Source organism: Nanorana parkeri, unplaced genomic scaffold, assembly GCF_000935625.1.
Source record: "Nanorana parkeri isolate BGI_ZX_2015 unplaced genomic scaffold, ASM93562v1 scaffold95, whole genome shotgun sequence".
Classification (NCBI taxonomy): domain Eukaryota; kingdom Metazoa; phylum Chordata; class Amphibia; order Anura; family Dicroglossidae; genus Nanorana; species Nanorana parkeri.
This window is the reverse complement of record NW_017306363.1, coordinates 1761073-1778496: the sequence shown is the minus strand read 5'-3', so window position 1 is coordinate 1778496 and position 17424 is coordinate 1761073. Positions and strand designations below refer to the sequence as shown.

The window sequence follows — 17424 nt, the reverse complement described above, 5'->3', positions numbered from 1 at the left end:
GGCTGCTGGTGGAGCCAACCTTAAAGAGAACCTGTTACTATGTACTGCATGGGAAAAGCACATGTTCTGTATACGTTTTGCAAATATTGCACAAGCACATATGTATTTTGATATTTGAAATGGTATTTAATTGGTAACTCCACATGTCTTAATTGGATACTTGAAGTCCATTTATTTTAAAACGTATGTAAGGGGAAAAAAAAACATCACCTGCATACCTGGTGGCTTGCCAGAAAATACAGTGTGCTCCTAACAACCTATTTGAGCTGACTACACCGTGGCTTTGCTGAACTTAAAAACCAACCAGCATTGTCAGCACTGCCTACTGGACTACAGAACTCCACCTGTCCACCACCCCTTTGTCCTTTTCCACATGCATAGATTTATTTCTCTGCCAGCAAAAAAAAACCCTTCCGCACCGACTTGCAAGAGTCTGTCCACTGTGCAGGGACTCTTAAAATAAGTAGTTCTGGGGCGGGCATGCCTCGATCATTAGAAACTGACCGCCGAGCAGCTTCACCTGCACGAATTTTGAAAGCCTAGCGACAATGTCCCAGGGAGTAGGAAAGCAGTTTCTCACAAAATGAACACGATAAAATAAAATAATGCAGGGACATAATCTAGAGGAGGAGAGTGAGGCCTGGAGTTAAATTTGGGTAATGGCTGGACATGCCCTGTAACTGTTTTACAGTAAGTGAGGAACACACTGTAATCACATTATAATCAATAGAGGAACGAAGAGGGAAAAGTAGAGCATATTTGTGGATGAAGCTGCAAATTAAGTGGGACGACATGTTGTGGAAGTATGGAAGTCATCGATGGGACTGGCAAAGACCGGTGATAGATGAGCAGTATCTGGAAATATGGATTGGAAGCTGCAGTTTATTCTGCTTATTTTTTTGCATTCCCTGTTCCCTCCCTCCTTCCTCCATCACCACGCTAATGATGTTTTTCAATTAAATCTTTTTGTCAGTATTATTTGAGACCCACTAATGTCATCATATGGTATCTGTGCTTCTCTGTGCAATCACATGTAGAGAGAAGGGTTGTGCATAGCTTTCTGAAAACAGTACCAAGCCCTAGGTAATGCCTGCATGTGATGCTGGGCCTCCACTATGAAAGGAACTGAAATCCATATAATTAAAGGGGAAGGCCAGGGGCAGTAAGGCTGGGGAAGAAAGCGCTAGATGTTGCTGGACATCCTCCAGCCAGGAAATGGGGCGGGCTATGACATGCTGCAGCTTCTAATACACATTGTGAGAAGCTCACAGTGTGCAGTGAAATCAGAGTAAGTCGGTTCAGTCCAGGAGAGGAGCCGGTACAACTGTGCAAGATGGAAGGGACGGCCGGAGTTAATCTGACGTAGAATTTACGATAGATTATAACAGTCAAAGTCCGGCTAGTGAACAACCAGATACAATCTGCAGACATCAAAACACTTATATAGTTAAAGGAGAACTATCAGGTGAATGATTTTTCACTCAGCCTCATAGTTCAAGCCGACCTGTGACAATGAGACTGTCACACTTTGGCTCAATAGATCAGGAAATGAGCGCACACATACCGTCGCTGGCTCACTTCTCGATCTATCCCTGCAGAGAGCTGTGACTGTCACTCATGGCTCCCTGCAGGGATTCCCCCCGTCCGTCCGTTCCGCCAGTCAGCGCTGGAGGATTGAGGGGGAGGGTACAGCTGGCTCTGCCTCTAGATAGGCAGAGCCAGCTGTCACTCACGCAGCTGGGTGGATCTCGACAGTAATGTCGCGATCCGTCCTGGCTGTGGCGCTCTCAGTATACCGCGAACTGTAGCTCGCGAAATACTGAGCTTTGGGTCACGGGAGAACGCTAGTTTGTGTCCTCCCGTGACCCTGAGGAGAACTATTGGAAAAAACACTTACCCCATAGTTCTCCTTTAATGCAAACTCTACTTATCAGGTGATTGATCTTACTTGCTATACAAATGAATTCCGGGACTTTGGCACTTGAGCGTTCCCCCTTTTTGTTTGTTCCAGGTTCAATCACCCATTGTCCGAAGACTTAATGCGAGGTGTCTGCCAAGCACGATTAAAATTACAAAACCATGAAATTAAAATGAAGACGTTTAATTTAGTTTTTTTTCTGGAACCAGCTGAGAAAATAAGAAGACGATGGCTAAAAAGTTTTATGGCTTCGAGTTAAATATGCCGCTTGTCAAAATATTTGACGGTTGGGTGCTTTTCTGATAAGAAAGAGGAGGTATTGTTTTGTTCCCTAAACATTTCTGGTTATGAAAATCTTCAGGTGTAAAAATATTTCCAGGCGTTTGAAAGTCTAATCTCGGCAGGAAAGCCGCACTTTAGCATATTGACAGAGGCTATTAGACTACAGAATGAGACACTCCGCTCATAAATGATATACAGGCAGCAATAAAAACCTGACGGAATATTTATATCTTGTAGGCCAGTTGTGGGGAGAATAGGTTAATCCCTTCTCCATCCCACATTGCATTGCCTAGCTCCTGAACAACCAATCACAGTGTCCAAATGGGTGCGTCTATGCCTATGCAAATTATGACTTTCAGAAAGTCAGTAGATGCACTGGAACTTCAGAGGTAAAGAGGAGGCTTGGTGTGAACCCAGTTTACCCAAGCCTGCTCAAACTCTGACCGCCACCCTCTCCCCGACTCAATCAGTGGCAGTAGTTGCAGCAGGGGTGTTCCCCACCCCTTTGTGGCCTATAGCTGTGGGGCATGGAATGTGTCTCCCTGCAACTGTATCAGTCGGGAGGAGGAGGAGGTGGCGGGCTTGGGCGGACTCAGGCAAAATTGAGTTTGCACCAAGCCCAGGCTCATCTCTGTTCAGAGGCTCCAGTAGTTCTTATGGTGGCAGAGAGTGGCTGTCAAGACTTGAATGTTACCTTATAATGTCTAGTGTGCTAGGCATGTCTGACGGGTAATACCAGTATACTTTAAGGGGCTTCCATTTTCTGCACTGATTTATTAACAAATAAGTCAATTCATGTCAATGCGACACATATAAATATGAATACAGCTTTTACATAAGATGGTCAACAGTCAACAGCTGAATTCCTGGACATTGCTATTATAAGCTTGCCATGAAACTCTACAGGTTGGAGGCACAAGAAAGTAAGTCTTAGGTTTGTTGCTGCACGGGTCGGCATAATGTGTTTGCACGGGTGCATCAATATTGCACATTTGTATGCGCCCTCTCTCTCATCCCCTTTAGAACTACTCCACTCAACCGAACTGCTGCTGACATTAATAAGACAAATAATTTAACTGTATCCGCTTAAAGTAAAAGGTAACTGAGACCCATCGTGATACCATTAATAAAATTGCCCGCCATACTCTTACCTGGCCGATGTGCCTTTGGGGCTGCCATGTTTTGCACCTTTCCTCCGTCCAGGGGTTTAGGGGGCGATGCAGTAAACCTGCATATCCCAGACTCTGAGGGCGTGCTAGAGGTCAGACTGTCTGTGTACTCATTAGTCCCTGCTGTGAGCTGTTCTGATGATGTGTCTGATATGAAGCACTCTGTGATGGTGAACTTGGCGTGTCTCAGCTGCTCCTCCATCTTGGCGTGCTCGTACGCCCTTGCTAGCTCTTCATAGGTAGACGAGGCACTTTCCGTGGAGACCATGCTGCTCCTTGCTCTGTCTGTGGAATGCAAAGTACCCTTTGATTAGTATTCAAGTTTTTTGCTGCTGACAAATGGCAGTTAGGCTAGACAGACTTGAAGCTGAAGTGTAGCATACTCATATAATTTCCCTTGTTTCCCCTGCCCTCCGATCAACATGCAATTAAAATTTTTCAATCCAATCATTTTGTTTTCAAGGAATACCTCTTTTGAAACCCAGTGGGGCCATAACTGGGTCTTTCTGCAGCTCTTTGCTCCAAGTTTGTTGGAAGGGGCCAGCAAGCTCCAGTAAAAATCACAGCACTCGGCCTCAGATCTTTCTTTAAGATCGTTATGTGAAAGAATGCATCTCCAGCATCCCTTTCGATGTGCCTGCTCCTTCATGCTGGCCACTCAATGCTGCAGACTTTAGTTTAGCTGTTGATCAGTTGCTTGAGCATGCACATCTAAAGGGATGCTGGGGATGTGTTCTTTCATTTAATGTTTGGGAACAAAATGATTGATGACAGAGAAAGCCAATAGCTGTGAGAGTTGGGTCATTGACATTACAGATCAGGAGGAGAGGGGTTTTATGATTGAAGTTATTCAGTTTAAAATTAAGGTGGGTTAGTGATATCTGCTGCAGCTTCAAAGGTTTATATTGCGGAGATGGACGTTTGCAGTGAAATGAGAGTAATCAGTTTCAACACAGGAGAGGACTTGCTACAAAAGTGGAAAAAGAGGAAAGACTGGAGTCTAGCTTTAGGACAGAGATCTGAAGAAATAAAGTGCGCATGTCATTGGTTGCTAAGACACTGGCAGCCCCACAGTATCACGGTTGTTAGGGTGTGCCCACCTGCACCAATGATGCTGTGTGACTCAGCTGCTGGAGTCCTAGCAACCAATGACACTGTATGGGTCGCACAGCATCACTGGTTCCTAGGATATAGGCAGCCCTGGATTTGGTTTGCTTGGACATTTGTTAGACCCCAGATCTCTAGCTGGGTCCAGCAAATTTCCAAGCAAACCAAACCCAGGCCAGGGATGTTCCGATACCAGGCATTTTCACGAGAACTTGTACTCATGAAATTTCCCCCGATTAAGGCCGATACTGGCCCTTTACATTTTTAAACCACAGCAACTGTTCGAGTTCCCGTGCTTGTGGGGACCTCGGCAGCCTGCTGGGGACATGTATTCTGCTTTGGGGACATGTATTCTGCTTTGGGGACATGTATTCTGCTCTGGGGACGTGTATTCTGCTTTGGGGACGTGTATTCTGCTCTGGGGATGTGTATTCTGCTCTGGGGACGTGTATTCTGCTCTGGGGACGTGTATTCTGCTCTGGGGATGTGTATTCTGCTCTGGGGACATGCATTTAGCCCGGGTGACATCTGTATTTAGCCCTGGTGAGAAACTGCCCTAAAATCATTAGTCTGTATTGTGTTAGAAGAAATGTCATGTCCCTTTGAGAAAAAGTATCAGCAATTGGTATTGGCAAGTACCTGAGGGCAAGTATTTGTATTTGGTCTTAAAAAAGTGGTATCGGAACATACCTAGACTACACCCTAAATCTGCAGTGTGAGATCTATGGCACCGCTGTCTCAGATTGGTAGTCTCAAGAGATCTGGCGATGTCCCTCTTGTTCTCCTTGCTGGAGGTTCTGACATGAGGAAGCAAAGCCCTGCCTTTACCAAGATGGCCACCTCCATACAGAGTCACAGCACAGAACAAGGCATGCTCAGTCAGTAAAGGGGAAAATATCAACTACTGGCAATAGTGGTGACTAGTCCTTTGCCCTCTGACTTTTTTGGGGGAGCACAGCATGCAGAGTTCAGTTCCTCTTTATGGTTAATTTTGCTCTTTAACAAGCTCAGTGAATAGTCACCCGGCACTAGCTTTAATCAACCCCTGGCTTTGTAATGTTCCCTGTAGGAATCAGCATCATCATCCCGATGTTCATAAAACACAGGATGATAGCAAAGTACCAATCATTTTTATTTTTTTTTCAATTCCATCAGGCGCTCCGCTTACAGAATCCAAAATAAAATGATGTCTATTGCGCGCCTGAGAACAGTCCGCGGACAAAGCCGTGCAGACAATAAATATAATCTTGTATCTCCGGGTAATACAGTTTCTAATCTAGTTTTACTGGGCGGGCTGATAAATTAAGTTACCATAGGAACAGCAATAAAAACAGAGATTTATTTTCGGGGAGAATATGAGAAGGAACTTTTTTATCGGCTTCCAGAATTTCACATTTCTACGGCTGTAGATTATACTCATTACCGAGTTCTGCTTAGCGTGGGCTTAAGCAGGAGATAGAGATCGACTGCAGCCACGTGGGTCAGCGAGAGGTCAGAATAATGTATTAAAAATAGGGAACAGCAAAGCGTCGTTCATCACAATCTGCCTATTTCGTTGGGAGAATCTCCCAGCATGCACTGTTACACAAGGGTTTTGTTTTAGCAGGAGACTACATCGTGTCTTGAGGGAATTGTTCTACTACTGTTAACCTTATGCTAGTTTTTTAATGGGATTTTTTGCTCGTTGCCATAAGTGTGTTACATAGGCAGCTTTGTAGTGCACTCAATGTAGTGGTTATCTTCATTAAAGGCTAAGGCCCAGTTTGGGGCTGAAACATGTAAGCATTTGTTATGCTGCTGCTGTTATGCTTTTTTACAAATAAAGTACTGGATGGACGGATCTCCTTGTGAGTGCCATTTTTTTGGGGCCAACCACTTATTACTATTACATGCATTTATATAATGTAGTCCCAACAATTTATGTAGCACTTCACATATTGCATATTTACATTAGTCCCTGCCCCCAAGGAGCTTACAAGCTAAGGTCCCTATCTCACATAGACACACTAGGTCTATCAGGGTCTGCCATAGGTGGCTGCAGTTGGGTTATTTGAGACCTGCAGGAGCTAATTAACCTTCCAGCATGTCTTTGGAGTGTGGGAGGAAACCAGAGAACCCAGAGGAAACCCCACGCAAACACAGGGAGAACATGCAAACTTCATGCAAGTAGTGTCTTGGTTAGGATTTAAACCAAAGGACCCCCAGTGCTGCGAGGCAGAAGTGCCAACCACTAAGCCGCTGTGCTGTGCAAAAGTCTCATAATCATATAAGCCGATTTGTGAAAGTTGTGAATTTTCACTCAAATAATTGTGTGAATGTTCCAATTATCCAATCATGGCAAAAGGAAATTCCTGTTCACTCTGAATTCCTGATCCTGTGCAGCTGCTTTTTACATTAATGGATAACAGATGTGAATATTCACGCAAATGACTGAAGATTCTCAATTCCTGTAGAGTGCATTGTATTACAGCAGTGAGACCTGGCCGGTAAGCTTGCTGCATTGTTGAGGAGGCTGTTCAAATGTATCTGAACCCTAACAATGAAATTCTCTTATTTGTTCAATAAATTCCTGCCAGAAATTGTGTGAGCTGCTAACTTTTTGTGCTCTCTGCTTGTGTTGCATTCATATCAGTTAACATTTCCCCAGATCTTTATGTGGACTATTAGCCCCCATTCACACGAGAAACGGGCGGCCCGTACAGATCCGTGCTGCGTGCACGGCCGTATTGGGCCGTTCCCGGGAAGGACAGGTGCTATGTGTAATTACACGGGGCAGCCTGTCCTTCTATATAAGAGTACGCCCAACGTCCTTATGGGTGCGGGTGTCCATACTCGTAAGCTGACTGGATGGATCCTGTCTGCGTCCGAGCAGGGACACTCGCACCCGTACGGACGTGCAGGTCGGGTGAGCGTAGGGCGGCGTACAGCCGCGTGCTCCCATAGAGAATGACAGGCTGCTGCGTACAAATCACACACAGCACCTGTCCTTCCCGGGAGCGGCCCTATACGCCCGTGCACGCATCACAGATCTTTACGAGCCGCTCGTTTCTCGTGTGAATGGGGGCTTACTGTGGACTATGTTACGGAGAAGAGGAGAGGCGGGTCGTGTTTTAGTGATTCTTGTCGGGCTTTGGGCTTGTCTAGGAGGCATCAGTATGAGATGCTTCTGTGATCATTCAGACAGGTATATTTAATTTGCAGTTTACACTTTACACTCACATAGACCCATCTGAAGTGAACAGAAAGCCAGACACAAGCTATGTAGATGTATGTGCAGTCCAATGTTTGATTCCAACCAGGGACACTAGCTGAAAGGAGTTTATTTTTAACACAGGGTTCCTCTGGTGATCTCACACAACCCAAAAACATACCCTTATTTAAACTGGCAATTAATCCATGTCATTTTATTGCAGGCCATTAGCATAGACAGGGCTTCAGGAGACAGACACTGATATGAACATAAAGCAGATGTAACTAACACATAACTTGTATCCATTGCTCTATTTGTCCGCTTAGCCATATAAAAGTCCTGCCCAATTGGATGTCCTCATAATGTGTATTTCCATCTATCACCACTAGGTGTCAGACACATAGGCATCTATGCACAAATTAGGCACCATTCACTAAGCTACAAAGCATGTGTTATTTGCCATAACCTGATGGCTATTTTTGAAAAGGGCATGGAGTTCTAAGTCACCACATTCCCATCAACCCTCCTTGCCTGTAGAAATTTTCCTTCCAGGTTTCACCATAAAGACTGTATCCCAGTTACCTGTGTCCTGCGATGGGCTGACACTGTAGCTGTCGCTTTCCTTGTCTACAGAGCCTGTGGCCCTAGGAGTGGGTAGTCTCCAGTCTGTGGTCAGTGTGTGTGCGGATATGGTGGGATGCGGTCTGTTTAGTGTCCACTGGCTGGCATATCTGTTCCGAGCTGCTGGGCCGGCCTTGGCGTTCTTCCTTGTGGTCGGATCTGTGAGAGGCCAAAAAAGGGACGGTCACCCCAAAAATATACAATTATCCAAGATAAATAGAGAAACAGGCAGACAGAAAGGTTTATAGGTAGCCTGGCAGATACATAAGAGATACGTGAGAAGAGAGAAGAGAAAAGAGAAGAGCGAAGAGAAGAGAATAGAAAAGAGAAGAAGCAGAGAAGAGAAGGAGAGGGGGAAAAAGAGAAGAGAAGGAACAGAGAAGAGAAGGAGCAGAGAAGAGAAGAGGAGTAGAGAAGAGAATAGACAAGAAGAGAAGGAGCAGAGAAGAGAAGAGACAAGGAGCAGAGAAGAGAAGAGTAAGAAGCCGGGAAGAGAAGAGACAAGAAGAGAAGGAGCAGGGAAGAGAAGGAGCAGGGAAGAGAAGAGAAGAGAAGAGACGAGAAGGAGCAGGGAAGAGAAGGAGCAGGGAAGAGAAGAGACGAGAAGAGAAGGAGCAGGGCAGAGGAGAGAAGAGAAGGAGCAGGGAAGTGAAGAGACGAGAAGAGAAGCAGGGCAGAGAAGAGAAGGAGCAGATCGATAGACAGATAAATAGATTTTAGAGGAAAGATCCATTATAGATAGATAGATAGAGATAGATGGATAGATAGATAGATAGATAGATAGATAGATAGATAGATAGATAGATAGATAGATAGATAGATAGAGATGGATAGATAGATAGATAGATAGATAGATAGATAGATAGATAGATAGATAGATAGATAGATAGATAGATAGATAGATAGATAGATAGATAATAGTTCTGAGACCGATAGATAGTTACATAAATAGATGACAGTTAGACTATTAGATAGACAGTCAGACAGATTGACATGAGACACAGATATACTCAGATATACAAATAAATGACAGACACATGCCTGATGGATGTACAATATAATGCATATACACAGCACACATATGCAGATAAAATTTGAGCACACTTGTAGGCTTTTAAAGGATCATTAATCCAACATAGCTCCAAAAAGCATGTGACAACCAAGATATCTGCAGTGATTTATATTGTCATTTTTGCCTGGGAACAAGTGATAAATATGCATAACCAGCACCATAACTAATACTATGATACAGTGGAGTCCTGGTGGCAAGTATCTGCAGATCCTGATTGTCAGCACAGTGTCTGATGGCTGTCCTCTCATCAGTAGGGATCTCGGCAGCGCTCCCTCTGCTCTATTGTCCTGTGACTGCGCTCCCTGAGAATTCCCTCTAATTCTGAGTTGTCACATCTGCGGCGGCGATGTGCAGTATTTTTAGCCTGGCTAGACTCGCACCCCGCTGTGTTATTTCTATCATTCTAAGCAGTATTGTTGTTTCTGAAAAAAAGCTTCAGGACAAAACATCCATCTAACATATGATTGTATACAAATTATTGTGATTTTACAGCAACATCTCTGCATATCCATTACACTGAACTCCAGGCAAACAAACATACTACTGAAATACATATATGACACCTGCATGTAAAAAAAAGCCTTTGAATAGTTGTTTATCTATTTCTGAGATATACACAGCCCTAAACACTGCAAAGACAGGTTGGTGAGCTGACTTCTCTGTACTGCAGTTAACCAGCACTGCCTGGTCCCCTCCCTGGCTCGAGAGCCACCAACTGACACTAAGAGCCTCTCAATCCCTACTGTCACATACAGTGGTCACATAATTAGGCTAGTTCCTAATCATGTGACCACTAGGTCAGATATGACATAGTGGTTACATGCAGGCTGAAGACCTCATTGAAAAAAATAAAAGCCTTCACCCCTTCATGCAAAGAGAAAGTAGCCTATCCGTTCTCTACAGACCAGTGACATCACTAAAAATGCCGCCTATCCATTCACAAGAAGCTGGTGACATCACTAAAAATGCCGCTTATCTATTCACTGGAGACTGGTGACATCGCTGAGAATGCTGCCTATCCATTCACTAGAGACCGGTGACATCACAGAGATGCAGACTGTTCATTAGAGACTAGAAATGTCTGCCTACTTCTCTACTAGAGGCCAGTGACATATGTATAAAAGGGTTAATTGTTTCTTCTCCTGAATATTGCACTCTGCATTCTCCAGGGTAAAATAAAAGATGCATACTTCCAGATTAATTTTGCAAATTATTTTTTTTAGACATTCAATCAATTAATCATACAGCTAAGAGCTTTTTCATAATAACCCAATATATTATTAAAAGTAATTGTAGCTGATTAAGGAAATGCGAATAATTTACCAGGCTTGAAATTGGCAAATTAATTAATGAAGTCCTACTGTGCGCAACTTTACTTTCAGGAAAGGAAGGCATTTGCAGGCCTGCGGTCCATAGACCACATGCACTGCAGTCTCTAGCTGGCCTCTACCTCCTCTACCTCAGTCTAAAAGTGAATCTGTCACATAAAAACAGAATACACAAGGAAAGGACTGTAATACCTGTGAAAGGATAACCGAAATGTGATGCTTCAATTTACAAAGGGTGCTGAATTCAGCTCTTTATATCTGACGACTGTGTCAGGATCAAAGTTCTCGCACCCCGCTGTGTTATTTCTATCATTCTAAGCAGTATTGTTGTTTCTGAAAAAAAGCTTCAGGACAAAACATCCATCTAACATATGATTGTATACAAATTATTGTGATTTTACAGCAACATCTCTGCATATCCATTACACTGAACTCCAGGCAAACAAACATACTACTGAAATACATATATGACACCTGCATGTAAAAAAAAGCCTTTGAATAGTTGTTTATCTATTTCTGAGATATACACAGCCCTAAACACTGCAAAGACAGGTTGGTGAGCTGACTTCTCTGTACTGCAGTTAACCAGCACTGCCTGGTCCCCTCCCTGGCTCGAGAGCCACCAACTGACACTAAGAGCCTCTCAATCCCTACTGTCACATACAGTGGTCACATAATTAGGCTAGTTCCTAATCATGTGACCACTAGGTCAGATATGACATAGTGGTTACATGCAGGCTGAAGACCTCATTGAAAAAAATAAAAGCCTTCACCCCTTCATGCAAAGAGAAAGTAGCCTATCCGTTCTCTACAGACCAGTGACATCACTAAAAATGCCGCCTATCCATTCACAAGAAGCTGGTGACATCACTAAAAATGCCGCTTATCTATTCACTGGAGACTGGTGACATCGCTGAGAATGCTGCCTATCCATTCACTAGAGACCGGTGACATCACTGAGAATGCAGCCTATCCATTCACTAGAGACCAGTGACATCACTGAGAATGCAGCCTTATCCATTCACTAGAGACCGGTGACATCACAGAGATGCAGACTGTTCATTAGAGACTAGAAATGTCTGCCTACTTCTCTACTAGAGGCCAGTGACATATGTATAAAAGGGTTAATTGTTTCTTCTCCTGAATATTGCACTCTGCATTCTCCAGGGTAAAATAAAAGATGCATACTTCCAGATTAATTTTGCAAATTATTTTTTTTAGACATTCAATCAATTAATCATACAGCTAAGAGCTTTTTCATAATAACCCAATATATTATTAAAAGTAATTGTAGCTGATTAAGGAAATGCAAATAATTTACCAGGCTTGAAATTGGCAAATTAATTAATGAAGTCCTACTGTGCGCAACTTTACTTTCAGGAAAGGAAGGCATTTGCAGGCCTGCGGTCCATAGACCACATGCACTGCAGTCTCTAGCTGGCCTCTACCTCCTCTACCTCAGTCTAAAAGTGAATCTGTCACATAAAAACAGAATACACAAGGAAAGGACTGTAATACCTGTGAAAGGATAACCGAAATGTGATGCTTCAATTTACAAAGGGTGCTGAATTCAGCTCTTTATATCTGACGACTGTGTCAGGATCAAAGTTCTTACTGAACGTTACTGAGAGTTCAACAGACCATATAAAATGGTGAACCTCTGTACAGTTGCCTTTTCAGCTCTTGGTATGTAAACCTCTGTACAAAGACGTTGCTCTCCAGCTTCATAATTCACGTATTTCATTTTAGGCAAGCTGGAAAGGTCCTTTAACCACTTCAAGACCAGGTGTTTAGTGCGGCCATGTCCCGCTCGCGCACCCGGCTGCGCGCGCAAGGGGGCGTGTCTGAGCGGACGTCTAGAGACACCCGCTCAGATCTAGAGAGCTCCTGGCCGGCCGTTTTTTTACTACGGCCGGCCCGGAGGCAGTTAATCACCAGTAATTTTCAGAAAATTGGATAGAGACCAGGAGAGGCTTCTGTACTGAGATGCACCATTATAGCACAGTCTCTTCAACTCTCTGTACTGTACTAGAAATGAATGCCCAATCCAAGTGAAGAGTGTAAGCCTTCAATACAATGCTATGGTTCCGGAGAAAATAACCTTCTGTCGATTTACTCATGACGACAAGAACTTTCTAAATACACTTTATTGCCAAAAGTATTGGGACACCCTCCAAATCATTGGATTCAGGTGTGACATTTCCTTGCTACTAAATATTTCACGGTCAGCTGTTAGTGGTATTATAACAAAGTGGAAGCAACTGGGAACAACAGCAACTCAGCCACAAAGTGGTAGGCCATGTAAAATGACAGAGTGGGGTCAGCGCATGCTGAAGCGCACAGTGCGCAGAAGTCGCCAACTGTCTGTAGAGTGAATATCTACAGACCTCCAAACTTCGTGTGGCCTTCAGATTGGCACAACAACAGTGCGTAGAGAGCTTCATGGAATGGGTTTCCATGGCCGAGCAGCTGCATCCAAGCCTTACATCACCAAGTGCAATGCAAAGCGTGGGATGCCGTGGTGAAAGCACGCTGTCACTGGACTCTAGAGAAGTGAAGATGTGTCTTCTGGAGTGACAAATCACGCTTCTCTGTCTGGCAATCCAAAGGACGTGTCTGGGTTTGGCGGTTGCCAGAACGGTACTTGCCTGACTGCATTGTACCAAGTGTAAAATCTGGTTGAGGGGGGATTATGATGTGGGGTTGTTTTTCAGGGGTTGGGCTTGGCCCCTTAGTTCCAGTGAAGGGAACTCTTAAGGCATAAGCATACCAAGACATATTGGACAATTTCATGCTCCCAACTTTGTGGGAACAGTTTGGGGATGGCCCCTACCTGTTCCAACATGACTGCGCACCAGTGCACAAAGCAAGGTCCATAAGGACATGGATGAGCGAGTTTGGGGTGGAGGAACTTGACTGGCCTGCACAGAGTCCTGACCTCAACCCGATAGAACACCTTTGGGATGAATTAGAGCAGAGACTGCGAGCCCGGCCTTCTCCTCCAACATCAGTACCTGACCTCACAAATGGTCCAACATTCCCATAGACACACTCCTAAACCTTGTGGACGCCTTCCCAGAAGAGTTGAAGCTGTTATAGCGGCAAAGGGTGAGCCAACCCAATACTGAACCCTACGGACTAAGACTGGGATGCCATTGAAGTTCATGTTCGTGTAAAGGCGTTCCAATACTTTTGGCAATATAGTGTACTTTCTGATGCATGCATTTATCATCATTTAGCAATACTGGACGAAGGGGGGTCAGGGTATGCCAAATATTATGAAAAGTTGCGTGGCTAAGGAGGACTAGACAATGCTACATAATTAGATGATCCCAAAAGATGCATCTATGTCATGTTTTATGATAATTTATTTTTATATTAAAGTGGAACTATGGGCAAAATAAAAAAAAATCATATATGATGCATTAACACACTATTTTTTGAGTCCTCCCAGTACCTTTTTTTACTATGTTGTCCTGCTGATTCCTCCTGTATATAGCAGTGCGCTTCCTGTAACTTGAGCCTCATAGCAGTATATCTACAGTGTAAGATCATGTAAGGCACTGCTACCTTAAAGAGAGATTTGGTGATGTCACTACTGTGCTGTTTTCCTTGATGGAGAGGAAGCTGCACCTGAGGACCTGCAGAGCAAGAATCTTACTGCTTCTGCTTTATTCATTTTGAGGATCTGTGCTTCCTTCACCTCTCCTGGTGCCTCTTCAGTATTCGCCCACCAGTCTCAGGGTTCAGCTCTGACATAAGGAAGCAAAGACCTGCTCCTCTACTAAGATGACTGCCTCCACACAGAGACACAGTGCACAACAAGGGGTGGTAAGCAATTAATGAAGGAAAGATCAGATGCACAGAGACCACAGGCAATACTGGTGACCAGTTCCAGTCTTTTTTGGGGCATAGTTTCCACAGTTCAGGTCCACTTCAAGTAAATGTTTGTGTATAAGTATATGTTGCCATAAATCACTAGATCCAGAGGCTTATGCTGGATCTGGAATATTTATATATTGACATAGTTTGTCTATTCATGAACCTGTATTCCAATCCAACGTGTAAGGCAAGAAGATGCCTAGGCAGGCACATTGTGAGCAGGAAATGCTAGGGATCCTATTTTAATTAAAGGAGAACTATGAGGTGAGTGAAAATCACTCAGCCTCATAGTTCGAGCCGACGTGTGACAATGAAACTGTCACATGTCGGCTCAATAGATCGGGAAGTGAGTGAACGCATACTTACTGCATGCTGCGTCGCTTGCTCACTTCTCGATCATCTCCCTGCAGAGAGCCATGACTGACAGTGCAGGGATTCCCCCCCTTCCCGATCCTCCACTGCTGACTGGAGGAACGGACGGGGGAGGGTACAGCTGGCTCTGTCTCTAGATAGTCACTCACGCAGCTGGGTGGATCTCGACAATAATATTGGGATCTGTCCCGGCCTCGGCGGTCTCAGTATACCGCAAGCTATAGCTTGCAATATACTGAACTTTGGGTCATGGGAGGACGCTAATATACACTGAGTGGCCAGATTATTATGACCACCTGACGTTTGTAGGCAAATTAGCTATAATTAGCAATAATTTGGCGCTGAAGTTGTTAGAGGGCCAGACCATTATAAATAGGGAAGCAGGTTGTTTACCACGACAGTAGAAGTGATTTTTTTCCTGAAGATACGGGTAAACAACGCGATTTAACAGCCTTTGAACGTGGGATGATTGTTGGCGCTCGGAGCCATGGAGCGAGTATTAGCAAAACAGCAGAATTCGATAAATGTTCAAGAGCAGCTGTTGTTAAAGTGTTTAAAGACTGGACTGTCAGACGAAAATCTGGGTCTGAACGTGCGAATTGTGGCCGTCAGCGACTAGTCAATGTTAGGGCAGAACGGAGAGTGGCAAGACTGGTACAAGACAACAGAAGGGAAATCACCTTTCATCATATCGTGGAGTCACGAGTCGGCCCAACAAAGTAATCTTGTGGAGTCATCTCGTGGCCCAACGAAGTACTGATGGGGTGGTCATAAAAATCTGGCCACTCAGTGTATGTCGTCCTGTGACCCTTAGGAGAATTATGGGGAAAAACACTTACCCCATAGTTCTTTTTTAATATTACTTTTCTTATGGTAACATTTTTCTACACAATTTATTGCATTTTGGCTACTTTGTGAGGCCTATGTTTAAACTTTAGGTCCACTTCCAATTTTAATGTTGAGCTCCAGCCAAAACTTTTTTTTTTTTCTAGTCTTGGAGAGTGAAGGGTTAGGACCACTGTCATGTTTTCATTGCTGTCTGTGACCTGATTGGGTAAATTTCTATTTACTTCCTGGTTCAGATACACAGGAAGTGCAAAGAAATCTTCCCAAGGTGAGTGGAAGTCTTGAGTTTGATTGCTTTCACTAGAACAGATGTCCTGTTTGACAAACACCACCTCTACTCTTGCTGTGATCACAGCTCTACAATTTTACATTTCCCTAATGTTTTCTGTTTTGGGGCCAATAGCCACTAGAGCAAATAGTTAATTTAAATATTTTTAGAGGGGGGGTCATTAAAAATATGACATACGTTCTAACCAGGTACATGCAGTCAGGGGAGGCAGGTGAGGCAGAGCCTCACCTAGTATTATGGAAGAAAAAAGGTGTCAGCTTTAAGTCTGAAGCTGACATCTTTTTCTCCATTCAGATCGGCTTGTTACAGGTTACACAGCAAGGAAATCCTCCCCGCTGTGTAACCTGTGTTGGACTAAGTGCTAACTGTTAATTACAGGCGGCGCTGCATCCGGCTTTTGACAGGTAGTTAGGTTACACAGCAGCGGGCTTCCCCACTGCTTGTGTAATCGAACATGGTGAAGCTAGAGCAGTCACAGCCTCTACTCTATGTTAGAGGCGTGAGCTCTGTGGATGGCTTGGACCAATGGCAAAGCGCCATTGGTCCAAGCTGTCCAATCAAAAAAAAAGAAAAGAAATACTGAGGCCATCGATCTCGATGCCTCAGCAGTGATGAGCAAGTGAGGGACAGGGAGGTTCCACCCTGTCTCCTCCCTTCCTCCTCCCTACACAGCTTGGTTACCGAGTTGGGGGCGGAGCTTTGGTGGGGGCGAAGCTTCGGTGGGCTGGGGGATGCCACACCCAGCACAGAAGGCACGGCAAGTCACTGGTTCTAACACTTTCATTTTGGCTGAAATTAAAAATTCTAAAAAAAAATAGTTTTGCCTAGAATAAAAAAAAAATGTAAAAACATTTTTTGGGCTGAAATGTAACACGGAAGGAGGGAGATCCTGGATATTTGTTGAAAGTAAACATAAGAACGATTAAAACATATAAATATATCATAAACAAAATACAAACGATTGAGTTGAAGAGGAAAATATGATAATTTTATCATTTAAGATTCCTTTCAAGTTGACAGATTTCTTTAAAAAATTAACAAATTGGGGGAAGAAAAAAAAAACAGATAAAAAAACTCTTCAAACAGCATTAATAAATGAACACTCACTTGTTCCAGGGCGAGCATCGGAAACGTCCACCAAGGGCCCCGTAGCCTGCGAGACAGACTGGTAATGCACCGTGTGAGTCACAGTTAATGACTTCTGTTTTGATGACTCGCCAAAGTCAGCATCAGTCAATAGCACCGTGGATCTGTCATCTGGAAGGCAGAGAAGATTTAGTGTTAGGGGAAGAAGATATAAGGGGGCTGTTGGAACAGCTTGAAACCTTAATGCTGGCATAACAGAAAG

At 44.0% G+C, this 17424-nt stretch overlaps 1 protein-coding gene across 2 annotated transcripts in view; it reads right to left on the bottom strand.

Annotated features, from left to right (window-relative positions):
- DSCAM (DS cell adhesion molecule) overlaps positions 1 to 17424 on the bottom strand; it is a 399852-nt gene that overhangs the window by 28878 nt on the left and 353550 nt on the right. For both annotated transcript variants that reach the window (XM_018552699.1, XM_018552700.1), the window contains exons 30-32: positions 17184 to 17333; positions 8249 to 8446; positions 3352 to 3654 (exon numbers count right to left, since the gene is read on the bottom strand). In XM_018552699.1, the coding sequence (XP_018408201.1) occupies positions 3352 to 3654; positions 8249 to 8446; positions 17184 to 17333 (651 nt within the window). The remainder of the gene's footprint in view (positions 1 to 3351; positions 3655 to 8248; positions 8447 to 17183; positions 17334 to 17424) is intronic.